Below are 20691 nucleotides of genomic sequence, written 5' to 3'. Positions count from 1 at the left end.
ACCCCGCCCCACGTCGGAAAACGAAACTGCAGAGAAAATTTATTTTAATTGTTGCTTCTCACTACAACATTACTTAAAATAACGCTGCATTAATAAGTTTCAGTCCCAAAAAATTGGTAATGAAAGACTTAAGTGATTCTGTAGTGTTGATGTGATTTAAACCTTCATGGCAAATGAAAACGTTGTATGGAATCGGGAGTAGATCTCTAAACGTTGTCTCGCCCGGGCAGTGCTCTAACCGAACCAGCAGTCCATGCGCGAGTCACGACCCGCAGCCACAACTTTAGTCCTTCTACAAGTACCTCTCTGCTACTTTCCAACCTTCACAAAAAATCCCTTTCATACAGGATGGTTGTCATTAAACTTTCGCTACTTGGAAACGTCCACACGAAAACCAGATGGCCGTAGGACAATCAAACTTTGTGTAAACTTCTGTAAGGACATACGGGACTGAGATGATGAATAAAGCAGTGTAAGAAACGCATTTTAATTTCCTAACGAGAGGCTAACATTTGTTAATTGCGTAGCATGTTTACGTGCCAGTTTACAAACTTTGCCCCTGTGACGGTCATCTGCATCCATGAGAGGCTGCGACCGCGTTGGAGAGAGCACTTAACGACTGCCGACAGCACTTTCCGACGGTGGATGGTGGCCGTCGTGACACGGCCAGTGCACTGCTAGAAGGTCACACATCGCGTCCAGCGTTCTCAGCCACGGCGGCAGTAACTTCAACAATTTGCGGCACAATTGGGCGTCGGCCTCTCACAGCAGCGATTCCCAACTCGTCAGTTAATTCGAACTTTCGAATCATGTTCTTCAACCCCCTGCCGGAAAGAGGACCTCTCCGCGTTCCCTCAGTTCATTTATACCCGCGAAGAGCAGCAACAGTGTTGCCTTTTTTTTTTTTTTTTTTTTTTTTTTTTTTTTTTTTTTTTTTTTTTTTTTTTTTGATGAAACAGCTTAACTAGTAAAGCCCTGCTCACCTTGTCCACACGCGTGTTGACTCTGCAATTTTCTTACACAACTGACGTTAGTGTTTCAACCTAACGGCAAGTTACGACACTAACATTGCTAACAACACATATCTTGCAGCTCACACTCTGAACATCATTCTTATAAAGTAAGGTAGCCATACGATAAATAGTTTCCCGTCTACACTGTTTCAAGTAGCGAAAGTTTAACTACGAGTGGCGTTCAACAGGTAATGCAACACTTTTCTTTCTGAAAATAGGTTGGTTATATTGACGATTCCAGTGCACCACATTATTCCTCACTCTTTAAGCTAGAAAACTCTACTTCTCAACACAACCTCCGTTCAGTGGTATTGCCTTACGTCACCTTACTGGGAGGGCCTGTATGCCTGCATGGAATCACTCTACTGGGCGACGTCAAATCCAACGTCTTGCTGCAGCGATAACCTCCCCATCAACCACGTACTGCTTCCCCCCGCGGTGCGTCCTACACAGGGGTAAACAGATGGAAGTCGGAAGGTGCGCCATCCGGGTTGTAGAGTGGACGAGGAAGAGCAGTCCAGTGAGGTTTTCAGAGCTCCTCGCGGGAGCGCACACTTGTGTGAGGGGTTACGTTGTCGTGGAGAAGAAGTTCGTTTGCATTTTCGCGGCGACCAACACGCTGAAGTCGTTTCTTCAATTTCCTCAGGATAGCACAGTACAATGCAGAGTGGATCGTTGCAGCATGAGGGAGGACATCAAATAGAATAATCCCTTCACGGACCCAAAAGACCGTCGGCGTGTTTTTTACCGGGTGAGGGACCGGCTTTCAACTTTTTCTTTTGAGGAGAGCTAGCGTGGCGCCACTTCATGGAATGACGTTTTCTTTCCGGTTCGAAATGATGAACCCACATTTCATCGCCTGTGTCGTGGTTGGAGAAGAAATTGTCACGACCAGACTCGTAACACTGGAGCATCTCCGCACATGTCGACCTTTGTTGCTATTTATGGTCTTTTGCTAGGTGGCGAGGAACCCGTGGGCACACCTTGGAGTACCCCCGCTGATGGACGAGTGAGTCACCACTACCGACAGAGACGTCCAGTTCAGCAGCGAGGTGTTCCACTCTGATTCGTCCATCACCTCGAATGAGAGTGTCCCCACTTTCCAGTATTGTAGAGGGCACACCTCTGTTCAGTTGGCCGGCACGTGGGAGATGAGACAGGTCTCCGCGACGTTGTGATGACAGACGGCCCGCCCGACTGCTCGCCGTGCTTTTGTTCGCTGCCAGGTTGCCATAAACGTTCTGCAAGCGCTTATAAATACATGCGATGCTCTGGTTTTCCGCCAAAGGAACAGCAGTGACACCTCTTTCCTGGAACGCACCTCCATTGCAGACGCCATTCGAAGGCTACGTACGAGGGGCGATTGAAAAGTACGTGCAAAGTCTGAGGGATGGCACCACCGGCGCGTATCGAGGTCGTGTTTAGTTAGTAGCATCTTTGGAAAGAACGCACACCAAGTTTCAGCCATATTGGTCTATTTATTTGTGTTTGGCATTCGTGTGAATCAAGGAAGTCGAGTGATTGTCAAAAATTGGACCAAAAGGAATTTCGCGTGGTGATTAAATATTACTTTATGAAAGGCGGAACGCCGCAGGGGAGTAAAGAGAAGCTTGGTAAACATTACGGTGACTCTGCACCTTCGATTAGAACAGTTCATAAGTGGTTTCACAATTTTCGGAGTGGCCATATGGACACAAGTGATGCCGAACGTTCTGGACGCCCTGTGAAGGTTACAACTCCAGAAATCATTGATAAAATCCATGATTTGGTGTTGCATGACAGAAGAGTTAAGATACATGAGATTGCTAGTGCAGTCGGCATCTAGAATGAACGGGTACATAATATTTTGCATAAACATTTGGACATGATAAAGCAATCCGCAAGATGGGTTCCGCGATTGCTCACGCTTGACCAGAAACGGAATCGTGTGAAGTGTTGCAAGGATGGTTTGCAGCAGTTCAGGAAGAATCCGCAGGACTTGAAGCGTCGTTTCGTCTCTGTGGATGAAGCATGGATACATTAATATGCTCCTGAGACCAACCAACAATCTAAACAATGAGTTAACAAGGGAGAATCTGCAACAAAAAAGGCGAAGACCATTCTTCGGGCGGAAAGGTTATGGCGACCGCCTTTTGGGATTCGCAAGGGATAATCCTCATCGACTATCTGGAAAAGGGTAAAACTGTTACAGGTGCATATCATTCAACGTTATTGGACCGTTTGAAAACCGAGCTGCAAGACAAACGCCGGCGATTGGACCGCAAAAAACTCCTTTTCCATCACGACAATCCCCCAGAAGACACCACATTGTGGTCGCAAAATTAATGGAAATAGGATTCCAACTCGTTTCACATCCCCCCTATTCTCCAGATTTGGCTCCCTTGGACTACTGTTTGTTCCCCAATTTGAAGAAATGGCTGGTGGGACAAAGATGTTATTCAAACGAGGAGGTGATTGCAGCAACTAATAGCTATTTTGCAGACTTGGACAATTCCTATTATTCGAAAGGGATCAAGAAATTAGAACAACGTTGGACGGTGTATAAGTCTAAAAGGAGACTATGTCCAAAAATAAAATGGTTTACCCCAAACACGTAAGTAGTTTTTATTTTTGCACGGACTTTTCAAACGCCCCTTGTATAGCGCCGCCACCTATTCGAACTTCATTGAACTATAGGGGCTGAAACGGGAATATTCTACGATGTCCCCCAACAAATCCTGCATTTTTTCAACCTAAATTGGCCGAGAAAAAAAAGTGTTGCGTTATACTTGGTGAACGCCTCTCGTATGCCCACCCTGTACTTTTCTGAATTAACACTCCTCGGAGAAACGATATTGTGACAAGTAGTCCAGCGAGTTGTGCGGAAAAACGTCTTTGATAGGTCAGAATGAGGTGCTGCCAGAAGTGAAGGTGTCAGGATGGGTCATGACTCGCGTTTGGATGGCTCATAACTGTCAAGCAGTTTCAGCTCTATTGCAGAGTTATTCGTCTCTCGTACCGGCCAGTCGTAATCGAACTGATAACGCTTAAAAATACAGACCCCCTACCGACAACCACGAAAACCGACAACTTACAGCTATCGTCAAGGTAAAGTTATAGTTTCTATGCATAATTTAAAAGTTTACCCCAAATTTTCATCCACGTTGACGATATTTTTCTATCCTACTCTGTCCTAGCGAACACGCAGTTTACTGGTCACTCGCAGTGGCGGTGACACAGAGATTGGCGGAGTAAACGCGCGGTTCCTGACGTGGATGACGGCCTTGTTCAGAAAATGACCGGCCGGCCGAAGCGAAAGTCGTCCTAAGCGCGTGCAAACAGTCCACGGAGTGATTCGAACCGAAAAATGTAAACACGGGCAAGATCAATCTCTCTGCTAACAGTGGCTCCCACCAAAGGCTTCAGAGGACGTCGAGATCTGCCGGACAAGTGCGGCAGCGGACGGGGCCACGTGACTTGTGTGCTCCGGCGAAGCCTCGGTGTTACCGTGTTACCCACATCTACGTGCACATCAGTGTTCTGCAGGCCACCTCACGGTGTCTGGTGGGGGGTACTTCTGGTGTCACATTCTAATACCCCCTTGCCTGTTCTCTCCGCGAGTGGCACACGGGGAGAATGATTGTCGGTACGCGTCAGCACTAGCTCTAATTTCTCGAATTTTCTCGTTACGGTCATTTCGCGGGACATGTATAGGAGGAAGTAATATGTTATCCGACTCTTTCTGGAGCGCACACTGTCGGAATTTCAGAAGTAAACCATGCCGTGATGCGCAACGCCTCTCTTCAAACGTCTGCCACTGGAGATTGTTGAGCACCTCTGTAATGGCCTCCTCTTCGATGGGTCTTCCCTACCTCTCCTGTTGGTCTCACCCGGTAAGGGCGCCAGAGCGATGAGCAGTACTCGAGAATCGGCCAACAAGTGTTTTGTAAGCCGGCTACTGTTTACGAAAACCGAGTATCACTCTCTGACCTTTTCTCCCTATCAGTGCTCGGGCTGGGCGGGTAATTCGAATGATTGTCAGATACTGAAGATTAGTATTCAGAAATTGGACTAATTTTTTCAAATACCTCGCGTTTCCAGTCTCTCTTTCTCAGTTGCTATCCAGTGCTGTTATCCTTCTACACGAGATCAGACGTTCCTCGTCTTTTCAGTTGCGAAAGACGAGTAATAGTCGTTGTTGCCTACGAGGTAAACGGTGGCAGGGAGCAAAATCCATTACTGCTGTAGGGCGGCAAAACATTTGGCGGTTGATGGTGACTGGGCTCCAACCAACAGACGTACCTGAGTTGTGGGGACGAATATAGACCGCTGCCGGCGCCTGCATCTACTCAAGATGTTAGCGACAAAGAACTCAGAGAAACAAGTCCGGGACCCCCTAACGCGAGAGCCGATAAGAGCGGCAAGTGTCCGTGTACTGAGCGACTTAGTTATCCCGCAGTATACTGAGCGACTTAGTTATCCCGCAGTAAATAGTAAAGCACGTGACTAAAAGCACGTGACATTCTTCGAGCGCTGTCGGCCAGCTCTCCATAAGGCGTGGAACTCTTATCGCGTAGACAGCGTTATCTTGGGCCTTATTTTGTATGCATAAGGTGCATTTTTCAAGCGGCGTGTTTTCTGGGTCAGCAACCGGTGTCGCGTGTGCGTACAGGTTGCAGTACTCGGCCGTCCCCATCTGATCGCCTGGACGCTTGACTGATCGCATGGTGGAAAAATTTCTGACATTCCGCGGAAACGTGCCGCGACCGAATTACAGGCGTGCACATACTAACTGCTTAGAAACGTCCCTCCATCACTTTTATTGTGCTCGTTTGACAGTTGTCTGTGGATATTTGCAATTTCCCACTATCCTTGAAATTAAGTGAGTCCAAGCAATTGCTGATCATCACGTGTTTTATATGCGAGCCCAGCTCTTTTCTTCCGTTGTAAATAAAACGTTTTTATGATAGAATTTAATGTGCCTGTCAGGAAGAGAAATTTCACTCTAATCGCGACATTGAAGATGATGATGTTACACGGTCAGCAAAAGACGAAGCATAACCAGTACGTTAGCAGCGACTGAGTAGCCCTGCGGTACGATGGTACCAGACAACGCCGCCCGGACTAGCACACATCACGCGAAGTGGCGAGACGATCATTAAGTGGCTGTTTCACAGCAGCTCGAGGTCATTGGAATTGGCTGTTCCTTAAGTCCAAAAGCACTGCAGTAAAGTACAGGAAATTTTATCGTGTTCATCATCATCATCATCATCATCATAATCATCATCATCTTCTTCTTCTCCTTCTTTATCCTTCTCCTTTTGCCTGTTCCCGTTTCTTCTGCTTGGTTGGCAGTGTTATGTAGGTTGAGGCAATTTCAGTGGTAGGTGGTGGCCCCATGCCCTTCCTGACCCCTCCACTCTCCCCAGAACGGATTCTGTGTACCCCCTGTGTCTGCGTCTAGAGAAAATCTACATTCATGTGTGAGAACGTTTTCCGTAGCGTGAGCCTGACGCCGGACGTTGATAGCAGCCCGGTATTTACCTAATTGAATGTGGGAAAACCGCCTAAAAACCGCGTCTAGGCTGACAAACTCACGATCTCTCGTCATTAATCCGCGAGGCGGATTCGATCCACGGCAGGCTTACTTCCCCGAATCCCGGAAGCGGTGCTTTAAGGCGATCGGCTCTTCGAACGGCTACTCATCGTCTCAATAACCATTTATCATCCACTCTTCTAGACCTCTCCAACTTTTCGCATCCAAGTTTGTCCTTATCGTTCCTGCATATGGTGAATCCATCGACTGTTAGGTCGTCCTCTAGCTATTTCTATCACAAGGAGCCCAAGACGTACCTCCACCGTCCATCTCCCATCATTTCGCCTCGCAGTAAGTCCAGCCAGTCTCCATGTGAGTTTCGTAATAGTCGCCGGCTTGTCCTCAATTAGTGTCATTCCTCTTATCCATTCCTTTCTTTTTCTGTCCCTTATTGTTACGCCCATCATGCATTATTCCATTTTCGTTGGGAAGACCTCTATTTTTGTCCCGCTTTATTTCCAAGGGTAGACAGACTGTAAGTGAAACACCAGGCCGTCCTACGAAAGTTTCTTGGAAGTGATGCTGTAGCGAGATGTATACGCGGCTAGTTCCTAATGCAGCCTGTCCGCATCTCGTGGTCGTGCGGTAGCGTTCTCGCTTCCCACACCCGGGTTCCCGGGTTCGATTCCCGGCGGGGTCAGGGATTTTCTCTGCCTAGTGATGGCTGGGTGTTGTGTGATGTCCTTAGGTTAGTTAGGTTTAAGTAGTTCTAAGTTCTAAGGGACTGATGACCTAAGATGTTAAGTCCCATAGTGCTCAGAGCCATTTGAGCCTAATGCAGCCGAAAACAAGAGACACCGTGTGGTCGTTAACCAGTGGTTGGCCACGCCTGCTGATGTGGGCCGGATAAATGCCCAGTGGGCAGGACATTTGTAAATGGGCATTTGCCCAGAAATTTGGCCAAAGCAGTTTCAACTGCCCAAAATCTGGACGTTTAGAAAGCTTTTTAAAGCTTTTACTGCTAGAAACTATAATTCGCCAATTAAAATAAGGGCAATACTCCCGATATTGAAGTTTAGTAAATGCTTACACTTAAACCTACGTATATGATTTATTGCCTTTATTACTAAGAATGAAAGGAAGGAAGAGAGAAGCAGAGCTACAGCTGATAATCATGTATAATGACACACACACACACACACACACCAAAGAAACTTGTACACCTGCCTGATATCGTGTAGAGTCCGAGGAGCGCGCAGAAGTGCCGCAACACGACGTGGCATGGACTCGACTAATGTCTGAACTATTGCCGGAGGGAATCGACACCACGAATCCTACAGGGCTGTCCATAAATCCGTGAGAGTACGACGGGGTGGGGATCTCAACACGTTGCAAGGCGTCCCAGATATGTTCAGTAAGGTTCATGTCTGGGGAGTTTGGTGACCAGCGGAAGTGTTTAAACTCAGTGTTTAAACTCTGTGGCAATTCTATACGTATGAGGTGTGACATTGCCCTGCTGGAATTGCCCAAGTCCGTGCAATGCACAATGTACGCGAATGGATGCAGGTCATCAGACAGAATGCTTACGTACGTGTTACCTGTCATAGTTGTATGTAGACGTAACAGGGGTCCCATACCACTCAATTGCACACGCCCCACACCATTATAGAGGTTCTACCAGCTTTAACAGTTGCCTGCTGCCATGCAGGGTCCATGGATTCGTGAGGTTGTCTCCATATCCATACATGTCCTTCCGGTCTATACAATTCCAAACGAGATTCTTCGACCAGGCACTACGCTTCCTGTCATCAACACTTCACTGTCGGTGTTGATGGGTCCAGCCGAGGCGTAAGGCTTTGTGTCGTGCAGTCATCAAGGGTAGAAGAGTGGGCCTTCGTCTCCGAAAGCCCATATCGATGATGTCTGACACTTGTTGATGGCCCAGCATTGAAATCTGCAGCAATTTGCGGAAGGGTTGCACTGCTGTCGCGTTGAACGATTCTCTTCAGTCATCGTTGGTCCCGTTCTTGCCGGATCTTTTTCCGGCCGCAGCGATGTCGGTGACTTGTTGTTTTCCGGATTCCTGATATTAACGGTACACTCGTGAAACGTTCGTACAGGAAAATCCTCACATCATCGCTACCTCAGAGATGCTGTATCCGATCGCTCGTGCACTTACTAGTACACCACGTTCAAACTCACTTAAATCTTGATGACCTACCATTGTAGCACCAGTAACCGATCCAACATCTCTGCCAGACACTTTTTGTCGTGTATAGGCGTTACCGGCCGTAGCCCCGTATTCTGCCTGTTTACATATCTCTTAATTTGAACACGCATGCCTATACCAGTTTGTTTGGCGCTTGAGTGTGTAACAGTTTCCAAATCAGTAGCTCCCAATGCAGTATGTTCCCGAGCCAGAGAAGGAAGAGCGCAAAATGAATAGAAGAATGTTGGATCCAGTTATAAGTACGAGATTCATAAGAAAATCCATCGAAGAAGTTGACAGTAAAGTATTTTACACAAAGTCGAAGAAACTATCCGCAAAAGGAGGGGACGATTTTATAATCGCCTCAAATGAATGGACGAAGACAGGCTGATGCGACATTTTTGATACAAAACGCGAAACTGGAATGATCAAATCAAAGACTAAATTAAGTAAAAAAGAAGCTAGCAATCTTTCCTCCCCTCCTAGCAGCGCTCAGTACGAATCGCAGTGATGTGGGCTCCACGAAGTTGTAAACGTGGACTCCGTCTCTACTTTCTGCTACAACCGACATCCTCTGTAATCTGGGTCGTTCACTCAGCCCGAAAGCGTCACTGAGATGCTTCACAAACTCCAGTGGCACACGCTACAAGAGAGGCGATGTGCGTCACTACGGTCAAATTTTCGAGAGCTTACGTTCTCAGAAGAGTTGGGCGACATACCTGCATCATACCACAAACATCTCGGGAAATGACTACGATGATAAAATCACCGGAATTAAACCTCATACAGAGATAAATGGGCAGTCTTTCTTTGCGCACACTATACGCGAATGCAACTGGGAAAAGGGTTTAATGATTGTGGTGCCGGAAGTTCTCTCCGCCACACACCGTAAGCTGTACAGATGTAGGCGTAGGGGGAGAAGCAGTACACGACGCCCTGCTACACGAATCTGAAAGGCTCCGACGTGTTCTGAGACTCCTGAAGAAAGTGCTCACATATCGACCTCATGGAGGGACGTGTTTACAATTACGATACCGACGGATCGAGCACACTTGTGTAGTCCTAGAACGGAACATTCGCCAATGTTCGGGAATGACGCAGCGTTATTATTACTATTGAAAAGAAGTGACTCACTATAGTCAGAGGGAACTAGCCGGCCGAAGTGGCCGTGCGGTTAAAGGCGCTGCAGTCTGGAACCGCAAGACCGCTACGGTCGCAGGTTCGAATCCTGCCTCGGGCATGGATGTTTGTGATGTCCTTAGCTTAGTTAGGTTTAACTAGTTCTAAGTTCTAGGGGACTAATGACCTCAGCAGTTGAGTCCCATAGTGCTCAGAGCCATTTGAACCATTTCAGAGGGAACTGGGTCTCGCGTGGCGGAAACCAGCACGGCTGATGAGTCGAGTATCGCCGTGCTATTGTGGGTTCGCCACCATTAGTCTTGCCGCGGGCCACGTAAGCACCTGCCATCCGTCTTCCGCGCCGAACGCCGGCGGCCGATCTGCGGAAGCCGGCAGGCACGTCCACAGGCCGTAATGAATGACGGCGCTCCGACACCGCCATTAATCACGGCAGTGCGCCCTCCCTGTGAGCTATCTGCGCTGACGTTTAATTCCGCCGCCGGCTTAATCCCAGGCAGTGCAGTGAATTCCAGGCGCGTGTCACTCGCTGGGCGCGCGACAGGTATACCGCCAGCTACCTGGCGCTAAACGTCCCCTGCTGTCCGGCGGGTTTAGCGACCCCGCCACGTCACAGCCGGACCACGAAGAGCACTCACTGTTCTAAGCCCGTCTGCTGATCTCGTGAAGACTGACTGAAAGCACCCGCGATAAGAACAGGCGACCGGGGACAAAACATGTCTTACCTCCTTTCTCACGTAATCAAGCGCGGCTGTCAGCTACAGTCGTTTCTGCCGAGAATAACATTACGAAGCGGTTTTTCCTGAGGTTATTTTCTGGTGTCATATTTTGAGACGATAGTATGAAGCTTTTAGTAAGTTACAACTAGAAATATGGTTCTGCGAGTGATGCGCATGAGGGAAACCTTTTTCTGCTCCTAGGAGAGGGAAAGTAGTCTTACTAGTTCGCTTCTCCACTTCATGGACGACAATCGCGATCCCGTCGTGCACATCTTGAGAAAGACTTCCTTCACGATAACGACATCGCTCGACTAGAGTGGCCAACATGTTCTCCAGACATGAGCGCTATCGAACATGCCTGGGATAGATTGAAAAGGGCTTTTTATGGACGACGTGAGCCACCAACCACTCTGAGGGATCTACGCCGAATCGCCGGTGAGGAGTGGGCCAATGTGGAGCAACAGTGCCTTGATGAACTTGTGGATAGTATGCCAAGCCGAACACAGGCATGCATCAATGCAAAAGGACGTTCTACTGGGTATTAGGGTTCCCGTGTGTACAGCAATCTCGCTGTATGGTGGTACAACATGCAATGTGTGATTTTCATGAGGAATAAAAAGGGCGGAAATTATGTTTATGGTGATAATTTTCTGTACAGGTTCCGGAACTCTCGGAACCGAGGCTATGCAAAACTTTTTTTGACGTGTTTACATGTAAATAGAATGAACGTTCTCTCACTTACTACTGTTTTATCAAATAAACAGAAAAAGCTGCGGACTCTGTACTATCTCTTCGCAGTATCTTACTGGATCTGTTACAAGTCCTGTTTGCCATTCATCTGATACATACACCGCCGTTGTTACCCTTCTTACGTCTGTTCAAATGATAGCAGCATAAATTGATACACAAACATTCCTATTTTTGAACATCTTGCACTTTTCTATTGACAAGCATACGCAATCACGTTCACCCCACACTCACACCACATATTAAACCATTAATGTAGGGCGTCAAACACAAACATTCCTATTTTTGAACATCTTGCACTTTTCTATTGACAAGCACACGCAATCACGTTCGCCCCACACTCACACCACATATTAAACCATTAATGTAGGGCATCAAGTTAATGTAATAAACCGACGAAGTTCCACAAACAGCAAGGAAATTAGCCTTTCAAATTATTAAATACCTAGCTGACAGAGTGTTAACTAGCTGGAAATGTAGCGAGGTAATAGGACAAATAACTGCGAGAGAAATTACTAAGTGTGTGTACACTGGATATAGATAACTTGAATTTATTTTCTACAGTTTTCACAATCCATGTTAGTTTAACTTTTATTATTTAATTTTCTACCGTACAGCGCATTGAACGGAATGGACACTGTCTTGAAACAGGGATAATGGAATGTAGTCGAATTAAACAAGGGAAGAAGATTAGGAAACGAGACACTTAAAGTATTTTAGTACTTGGGCAGCAAAATAACCGATGATTGGCGAAGGAGAGAGGATATAAAATGTAGACTGGCAAAGGAAAGATTATCCTTTCTGAACAAGATAAATTTGTTAATAATGAATGCAAATTTAGGTGTTAGGAAGTTTTTTCTGAAAGCATTTGTATATAGCAATGTATGGATGTGAGACGTGGGCGATAAACAGTTTAGACAAGAAGAGAATAGAAGCTTTTCAATTGCTGAAGAGTAGATGCGTAGATCACTTAAGTAATGAGGAGTTGCTTGTAATAGAGGAGAAAAATTTGTGGCACAAGCTGACTAGAAGAAGGGATCGGTTGATAGGACACGTTATGAAACATCAAGGGATCACCAATTTAGTACTGAAGGGAAGTATGGGGGTAAAAATCGTAGAGGGAGATCAAGAGATGAATGCAGTAAGGAGATTCAGGAGGGTGTACGTTGCAGCAGTTATTCGGAGATGGAGACTCTTGGACAGAATAGAGTAACACGGAAACATGCATCAAACCAGTCTTTGCACTGAAGAACAACAACTGTACAGCAGTGTTCTGGTATTTTAATCACTCAAGTGGATAAACGTATTCGAAGTTGTGTTGTATCACGTTATTGTATGACCTTGTTATTGTTTTGAATTTAATGGCTTCCAGAGATAAATGCCTACTATGGCCTTATCTTCGATCGGCGACAGTTGCTGGTAATGAAAAGCTGGTTGACATGATATCTGGACAACTCGATGGAAACGGATGAAAGTACGTGAGGTCAGAGTGACTGTAGTACCAAGTGCAGTTGAAGGAACGGGATAAACAGTGTACGTCAATTAGCGAGCAGTTGGTGTGCACTTTGGTCGTGTTTTTCATTATAATGTGGTGAGACAACATCTGAATGACTTCATGCGGAGCAGAATCATCGGAAAACTCAAAAGGAGGACGAAGTGTGCCGAGTGCAGCCCAGGATTTATCGCATTGCACACAGCTGTGTTCCTTGTGCACGAGGAGCGCTCCGAACCACACAGCTCTGCTGCCCGAAGGCGGTGAGGTGGTCGACCACGACCAACCACAGCAGCAGGTGACCGCTACATTCTCCAAGTGGCGAAAAGGCACTCGCGTCTAGGCAGCGGGTACAACTGCAGCCACGTCTGTAGGCTGCAAGACACACAGTCCCATGCTTGACAGTGGCACGCCGGCTGCGTCGGGGTGGGCCCTTTACCCAGCGAGCAGTACATCGTGTTTCGCTGACACCCACACATCGGCGACACCTTTTGCGATAGCACCGAGACCGTAGGGTCCGGATCAACGAGCAGTGGGGTCGCGTGCTCTTCTTGGGTGAGACCACATTCAGTCTGAGTAGTGATTCTGGGCGTACCCTCATAGGGCGAGAGTGGAAACATACAACGCACCTAGGAACATCGTGAAATATGGTCATGTTGGTGAGGCAGGTAGTATGTGGCGAGGCATAGTGCTTCCAGAGATTTGAACACGGTACGCACACCGGGCAACGTTATTGTGACACTGTACTCCTTTAACATGTGCGTCTTTTCAAGGGTGCATTCGCCCCAGACTTTCTTTTTATAGACGACGACGGGAGACCGCATTTAACAGCGCTGTTGGAGGAGCTCTTGGAACGAGAGGATTTTTGACGAATGAACTGGCATGCTCGTTCCCCCTACTTAAATCCCATCGAGCACGTGTGCGATGCGTTGAGAGACGTACTCCAGCACGTCCACATGCACGAAAGATCACCCAGTACTTGTCAGCCGCGCTGGTTGAGGGATGGAGCGCCCTACCAGAACAACTCCTGACCAGTCTCGTGGCCAGAATGGCAATACGTTGCAGAGCATGTAGCATTGTCCGTGGCGGTCACACAACCTTTAAAGAACCGTGTCCCATGAGGGTATCATCATGAATTGCGGTGGCTTCATTCTATTGTCTTTGAATAAAAGTCTCATTTTTTTCTCGACTGCGTATTTCCTTCACGTGCCTTTCTACTACACGGTACCAGGTTTCATCGAAATATATTACCTGCCTGTGACTCATGAAGCGAAAGTTACTTTCCTCGTTACGTTTTCCACACTAGTGTATTACAGTCACTCCAGTGAAAACTTCGTCATGGTACTCACACGAGGCGTCTAGTTACAACTCAACCATTTACGTCAGCAGTGACTCCCACACTATTGTGTCTATTTGGTAGGTGAGGTGAACATTTATTTAAAATTTACACGCACACACACGTACTGTGCCCTGACAATTATTGAACTATATGAAATAACGTAAATATGTTACAAACTACGGCGTGCACACGCTTTATTCAACAAATAAACGTCACTACAGATATTCGGATTTAGTTTATGACGTGATCAGTACGCCTGCCATCATTGACGATGATGTGGCGCAGTCGAATAGCGAAATTCTGCATGACCCACTGAAGTGTCGGAACATCTGTGCAGTCGATGACCGTTTGAATGGCTGTTTTAGCTGAGCAATGGTTTTGAGGTTATTGCTGTACACCTTGTCTTTAACATAGCCCCCCAAAAAGGAGTCGCGTATCTTCACATCCGGAGAATATGGGATCCAATCCAGGCCCATGCCAGTGGCCTTTGGGTATCCCAGAGCCAGAATGCAGTCCACAAACTGCTCCTCCAGGACATCAAACACTGTCCTGCTTCCATGAACCACATCTTGTCGAAATCACTTTAGATAATGGGGATCAAATCATCTTCCAAAACCTCCAATCCCCGTTCGGTGGTCACCGTGCCATCACGTAATACCGCACCGATTATTCCGTGACTGGACATCGCACACAACAGAATCACACGTTGAGGGTAAAGAGCCTTCTCGATGGCGAAATGCGGATTCTCAGCCTCTCAAATCCGCCAATCCTGCTTATTGACGAACCCATCCAAATGATTATGGGCTTCGTCACTAAAGGCGCGTGCCCATGCGCATGCTAATTCCTATGATCCCCGTGGCCAACCGTGCAGTTTGAACCTCATAACGCAAACCGTTCAGGAGTTATGACGATTTTACTTCATATAGTTCAATAATTGTCACTCTCTACTTAAGACAGTTCTAAATACTTCACTGGAAAGGAAAGTCCATATAACATTCACAGATTCCGATAAACGGTTGGTTGTTATGTCACATTCCGTCTGCCCTACCCCTCCTACCTCGCTGGCCCGTAATGTTCAGACAACTTCCCTTTCTGTAAAACACATTTCTGCTACCCAGACTTAAATGAGGACCCAGTTAGTTACGCAGTTCTTCAAGTAGGTGGCGTCTGAATTCGCCATTACAATATTCTTGATTCTTTTCATCATCTATTCTTATCTTTAAACGTGCAACCGATAATTAATGCTGCTTCTCTTCCATCGATCAGTGGCTACTCTTCTTTTCATGATAAACCTCCACAATCTATGAAATAATTTTCCATTTGAAATATCTCGGTTTCTTGTCCGTTTCCCATGCTAACGCGACTCCATTACCGTTTGCTGAAACTCTCTTCATTAAGTTGTTAACTGCTCCAAAACAAATTCGCTTTAAAGCTTGCTCAATGCAGTACTTTTTTCTGCACAATTTTCCACACGTCCCAGTCTGAAAATTTCTTCAGAACACTTCTTCTGATACCATTACGTGAAGTATCCTTTCACAAAATGTGCCTCTACCAAACTCTATTCACCATTAACTCCCTTACAGATGTCTTCTTGTTCATTTAGTGACATAGATGTTAATTTTGTCCTAACGGGCGTAGTACTTAATTTGCATAAGCCACAACTTTTTGTACTGATTCTACATATCCAACATGTTAACATTACACAAATGTTCAACAAAAGCAATTCATTTACAAATAAGCATACTTACGAGGGCGTGCTGAAAGGTTTATGTGAAAACTCATAAAGGTTTTTAAATAAAACGAGCTCTGTTAAAATTCTACATCTTTATTCTTCATGTCTACATATTTATTTCTTAACATAGTCAACTTGGCGACCAGAACATTTCTCCCAACGAGAAACGAGTTTGTTGATTCCGTCGCTGGAGAATGTTTGACTTTGTTGATGGGGCAGAACCTGACCTCTTCTTGCACCGCCTACTCAATGTCAGAGTGACATTTTCGAAGGTATTCGAATTTTCTTTATCGCAGTCGTAGTTGTACTTGTTGCTAAAAACAGCATAAAGATAGCCTGAAACGTGTTTCCATAAAATAAACGAAAAGAGGTCGAATCAAACAAAAGAAGTCGGCGTAATTGGCAGAGTTCGAATCCCGGTGTGGCACTCGAATTTTAACTTCTCACATGTAATATAATATCACTGATATTATAGAAAACAGAAAGAGACATCATTTTTATTCTCTTTGGAAAATTGAGTTGCGTGTAAAGAGAACTATTAAATTAGTGATTGCTACTTCCGGTCAGGCGCTGTTGCTGAGTTAAGTGTGTGTGTGTGTGTGTTGTGTTGCAGACGACACCCTGATGATGTTGGAGGCGGACGTGAGCTTCGGCAAAGTGAACAACACGGGCGAGGAGATGCCCGTAATGGCTCACGCGGTGACCGACAACATCGACCTGTCCCTCGCAGAGTTCCTCAAGGTCGTCAACGAGACCGTGGCGCCGGGGAAGGTTAAGAAGGGGGTCAAACTCGACTTCAAGTCGGAGGTGGCCTTCAACAAGTCCAGGGACGTCATCCAGGAGGCGCGCAAGCAGATGGCGGTGAGTGGATGCCGCTGCCGACTGCTCCCTCCAGTCCTACCAACGCTTCTCACACCCCCAACTCAGTGCGAGGGTACATGTAACCGGAAGCCTCGCCACACTAAACTGTAGACTGACAGTAAACGTAGCACACTTCTTTTCTACAGCGGCGAATGTTAATAATGTTTATTGTAAATAACATTTAGTTAACGCTCAAACGAATACACTTCACATGTTTTATGAAGCCAAGAAATAATGTGTAAATGACACTGCTGGTACTGCTGATTTTTGACACACTTCTTTCGTATATTCAGTTTGGCCTCGGTCAATACATTTGAGAAGTCATACTCCATGTTCATTGTGCGCCTCGCTTCTTTTCCACTGCTACCTTAGTCGAAAATCAACTTCAGCAACTGCAAGTTACCTATGGCGATTGGAAGCCGTACTCATAACTATTTTCTCATTTCTGTCTCAGTGTGTACATCAGGTCCGGGAACACATTCAATTATTTATTGCACACGAACCAAACATTGTACAGATATCATCCATGTCATTTTTAAGAGAAACACTGAAAGTTTTTTTTTCATATATACCGCCACAGCGTAGTTCGGTAAATTGCCGATAGTCAGTGCTAGTCGCAAACATGGCGAGTTCAGGTGCGGAGCGAGCTTTCTGTGTGTTGGAGTTCGACAAAAACAAGTGTGCTACAGCTGTTCAACGGATATTTAGAAACAAGTATGGTAAGAAGCCACCAACAAGGAAGGCCATTGTTAGTGGCACAACAAATTCGTGCTGGCCGCGGTGCCCGAGCGGTTCTAGGCGCTTCAGTCCGGAACCGCGCGATTGCTACGGTCGCAGGTTCGAATCCTGCCTCGGGCATGGATATGTGTGAAGTCCTTAGGTTAGTTAGGTTTAAGTGGTTCTAAGTTCTAGGGGACTGATGACCTCAGATGTTAAGTCCCATAGTACTCAGAGCTAGTTTTGAACAAATTCGTTATGACGGGTTGCTTGTGCCCGGCAAAGAGAAGCGGACGACTCACTGTGAGTGAAGTGAATGTGGAGCGCGTACGAGAGACATTCATAAGGAGTCCAAGGAAATCGGTTCATCATGCATCCCGTGAACTCGAAGTGGCTCCAATGGCAGTGTGGAAAGTCCTGTGACAGAAGCTGTCTATGAAACCATTCACTTTGGAGCTAGTTCAGAAGCTCAATGATAACAAAGACAAGCGTTTTAAGTTTTGTTCGCAGTTGCAAGAATTGAATGAGGATGAGGATGGCATTGTTGATCGCTTAATTTCTAGTGACGAAGTCACTTTTCACACTAATGGGAAACAGCCGTAATTGTCGAATCTGGGGTACAAAGCATCCACACGAATGCATTGAATTTGAACGTGATTGCCCAAAGGTAAATGTTTTTTGTGCCTTGTGACGTCGAAAATTGTACGGGCCATTCTTCTTCGCTGAGAGCACTGTCACTGGATATTCCTACTTGGACATGTTGCAGCAATAGCTGATGCCACAAATGCAATCGGACTCACCGTTCATCTTGCAGCAGGATGGGGCTCCACCTCATTTTCATCGTGAAGTTCGTGGATGCCTGAACACGGAGCTGCCGCATCGAAGAATCGGCCGTGCTACAGAAGGGGACAGCTGTTTCGTGAAATGGCCTCACCAATCGCCAAATGTCACGCCGTGTGACTTTTTTCTGTTGGGACACGTTAAAGATCTGATGTGTGTACCGCCTCTACCACGTGATGTAGCGGAGCTCCGGGAGAGAATACGGGAAGCGACTGCCACAGTCAAAAAATGGCACAAATGGCTCTGAGCGCTATGGCACTTGACATCTGAGGTCATCAGTCCCCTAGAACATAGAACTACTTAAACCTAACTAATCTATAACACACATCCATGCCCGAGGCAGGATTCGAACCTGCGACCGTAGCAGTCGCGCGGTTCCGGACTGAAGCGCCTAGAACCGATCGGCCACACCGGCCAGCCTGCCACAGTCGACGATGCCATGCTGGGACGTGTATGGCAAGATTACTGTATTGACGTCTGCCGGATCACTCATGGTTCGGATATCGAATGTTTGTCAAAAAATAAAAATAAAAAAGTAAAAAAAACTTTCAGAGTTTCTCTTCAAAATGCAATATGTATGACATCTGTACAGTGTTTAGTTCTTGTGCAATAAATAATCGAAAGTGTTCCCGGACTTTATGTACACCCTGTATATTCGACACCAAATTTTCGTCAAAATATTGCCAGCTCTACAATGGGCGACAAAATTAAAGGTTCACTTCTTCGAAACCCCACAAACGTCTCCCGTGCCGACGCAGAGGTTTAAAGTTCGGCGCACAGATCCCTGGAACTTTCCTCTGTAATGGTGCAAAAGCGTACCCCCCTGTGGCGCCGCCCACGGGCTCTGTGACGCTTCAGACAGTCAGGTGTCGACACACGGGGAAAGAAGAGGCCAGATCTCAGAAGTTCCTGTGTCGTGTGAGGTGGCTTAATGACGTCACATTGGCAACAAATTTCGCCACAAATCTGCCCAACGCCACCGTGGACGTGTCACATGATGGGACGGTTGTCACAACTCCTGTTACCCACACTTCATACCTTCTTTCGATTCCTGTGCAACGGAGGTCAGAACAGCGACACCCAGCGTCGAAATCACGCGGTTTTCTGATTGGTGGCCGAGGAAAACGTTTCAGACACACCGCCGCTCAGAATCGACAACGGAAAGGTTTCATGGGGAGGCATTAGCGGTGTCAATGAAACCGCTTATTCTTTCGGGGTGTTGATTCACACACATGTCGCAGTGCTATAAGCAACAGGCCGACATTGTTGACAACGTTCGACACTGCTGCCACCCCCTGGACGTTTCAACACTACTCTAAGGACACCGAGAGACTGCAGGCCCAATGAACGTGATATGACCCCTTTGGAGTGTTGTGCGACCGCAGATTTAGCTCCGGCATTCAGTGTGGTACCACTAGAGACTGTCGAAAACCATTCGACGATATTTGAATATGATTTGAAGCCGCATTGCGTTTGTATGCTTTGTCGTTCTTCCTTTTTCGCGCCCTCGTGAAGCGTGATAACGGAGTGGTGCAACATTAAGATATGCTTGAGTAATACGGGAAAGGGTCCCTCTGTGACCCTTGAGTTTGGCAGCACCATCGATGGTTCCCACGTACCTTACATGAGGACGTTACAGATGTATGTGTCAGAAACATTACACACATTCTGCTTTGCGGCTGTTATAGTGCCTGAAGGCAGGTAGTCACCACATAAGGGGTGTCGAAGGGGTTTGCCTACCGTCAGGTGCTACAGCAGCCGAAAGGGAAAGCATATCAAAGTTTTTTTTGTACATGTACATTTGTAACGTCCTCGACTAAGGCGCATGGGTGGCATCAAGAGTGTGGTCGAAATCAGGGGTCATAGAGGGGACCCTATACCGTTTTATTCATGCACATCTTGATGTTGCTTCCTCCCTCGTTATCACAGCACAGGAGGGCCGAAGAAAGAAATACGAGAAGGTATATAAACGTATTTCGGCCTCGAATCACATTCAGATTTCGTCGAATGGTTTTCAACGTGCTCTAGTGGTTCCACACCGAATACCGGACCTAAATTTGTGGTCGCACTACACTGCAAACGGGTCAGATCACGTTCAGTGGGGCGCAGCCTCACGGTGTCCTTAGAACATGATTGAAACACCGAGGGGGTGGAACAAATGTCGAATGTTGCGAAGAACGTCGGCCTTTTGGTCATCGGACAGCGTATTGCCGTTTTCGACCGCGAAATGTGTGTGAATGAACGACCCAAGAGAAAGGGCGGTTTCACTGACACCCCTAACGACACACCTTGAAGCCTTTTGGTGTCAATTCTGAGCGGCGGTGTGTGTGAAATGTTTTCCACGGCCAGCCGTAACAAAACCTCGTGATT

General features: G+C 46.7%; 1 protein-coding gene across 1 annotated transcript in view; it reads left to right on the top strand.

Moving 5' to 3' along the window:
* The window catches only part of LOC126416073 (protein FAM151B), a 362218-nt gene that overhangs the window by 252659 nt on the left and 88868 nt on the right, over window positions 1-20691 (top strand). The window contains exon 3 of the mRNA XM_050083554.1: window positions 16517-16764. Within this exon, the coding sequence (XP_049939511.1) occupies window positions 16517-16764 (248 nt within the window). The remainder of the gene's footprint in view (window positions 1-16516; window positions 16765-20691) is intronic.

The sequence above is a fragment of the Schistocerca serialis genome, chromosome 8 (genome assembly GCF_023864345.2).
Source record: "Schistocerca serialis cubense isolate TAMUIC-IGC-003099 chromosome 8, iqSchSeri2.2, whole genome shotgun sequence".
NCBI classification, from domain to species: Eukaryota; Metazoa; Arthropoda; class Insecta; order Orthoptera; family Acrididae; genus Schistocerca; species Schistocerca serialis.
This window is presented reverse-complemented; position numbering and strand designations above follow the sequence as displayed.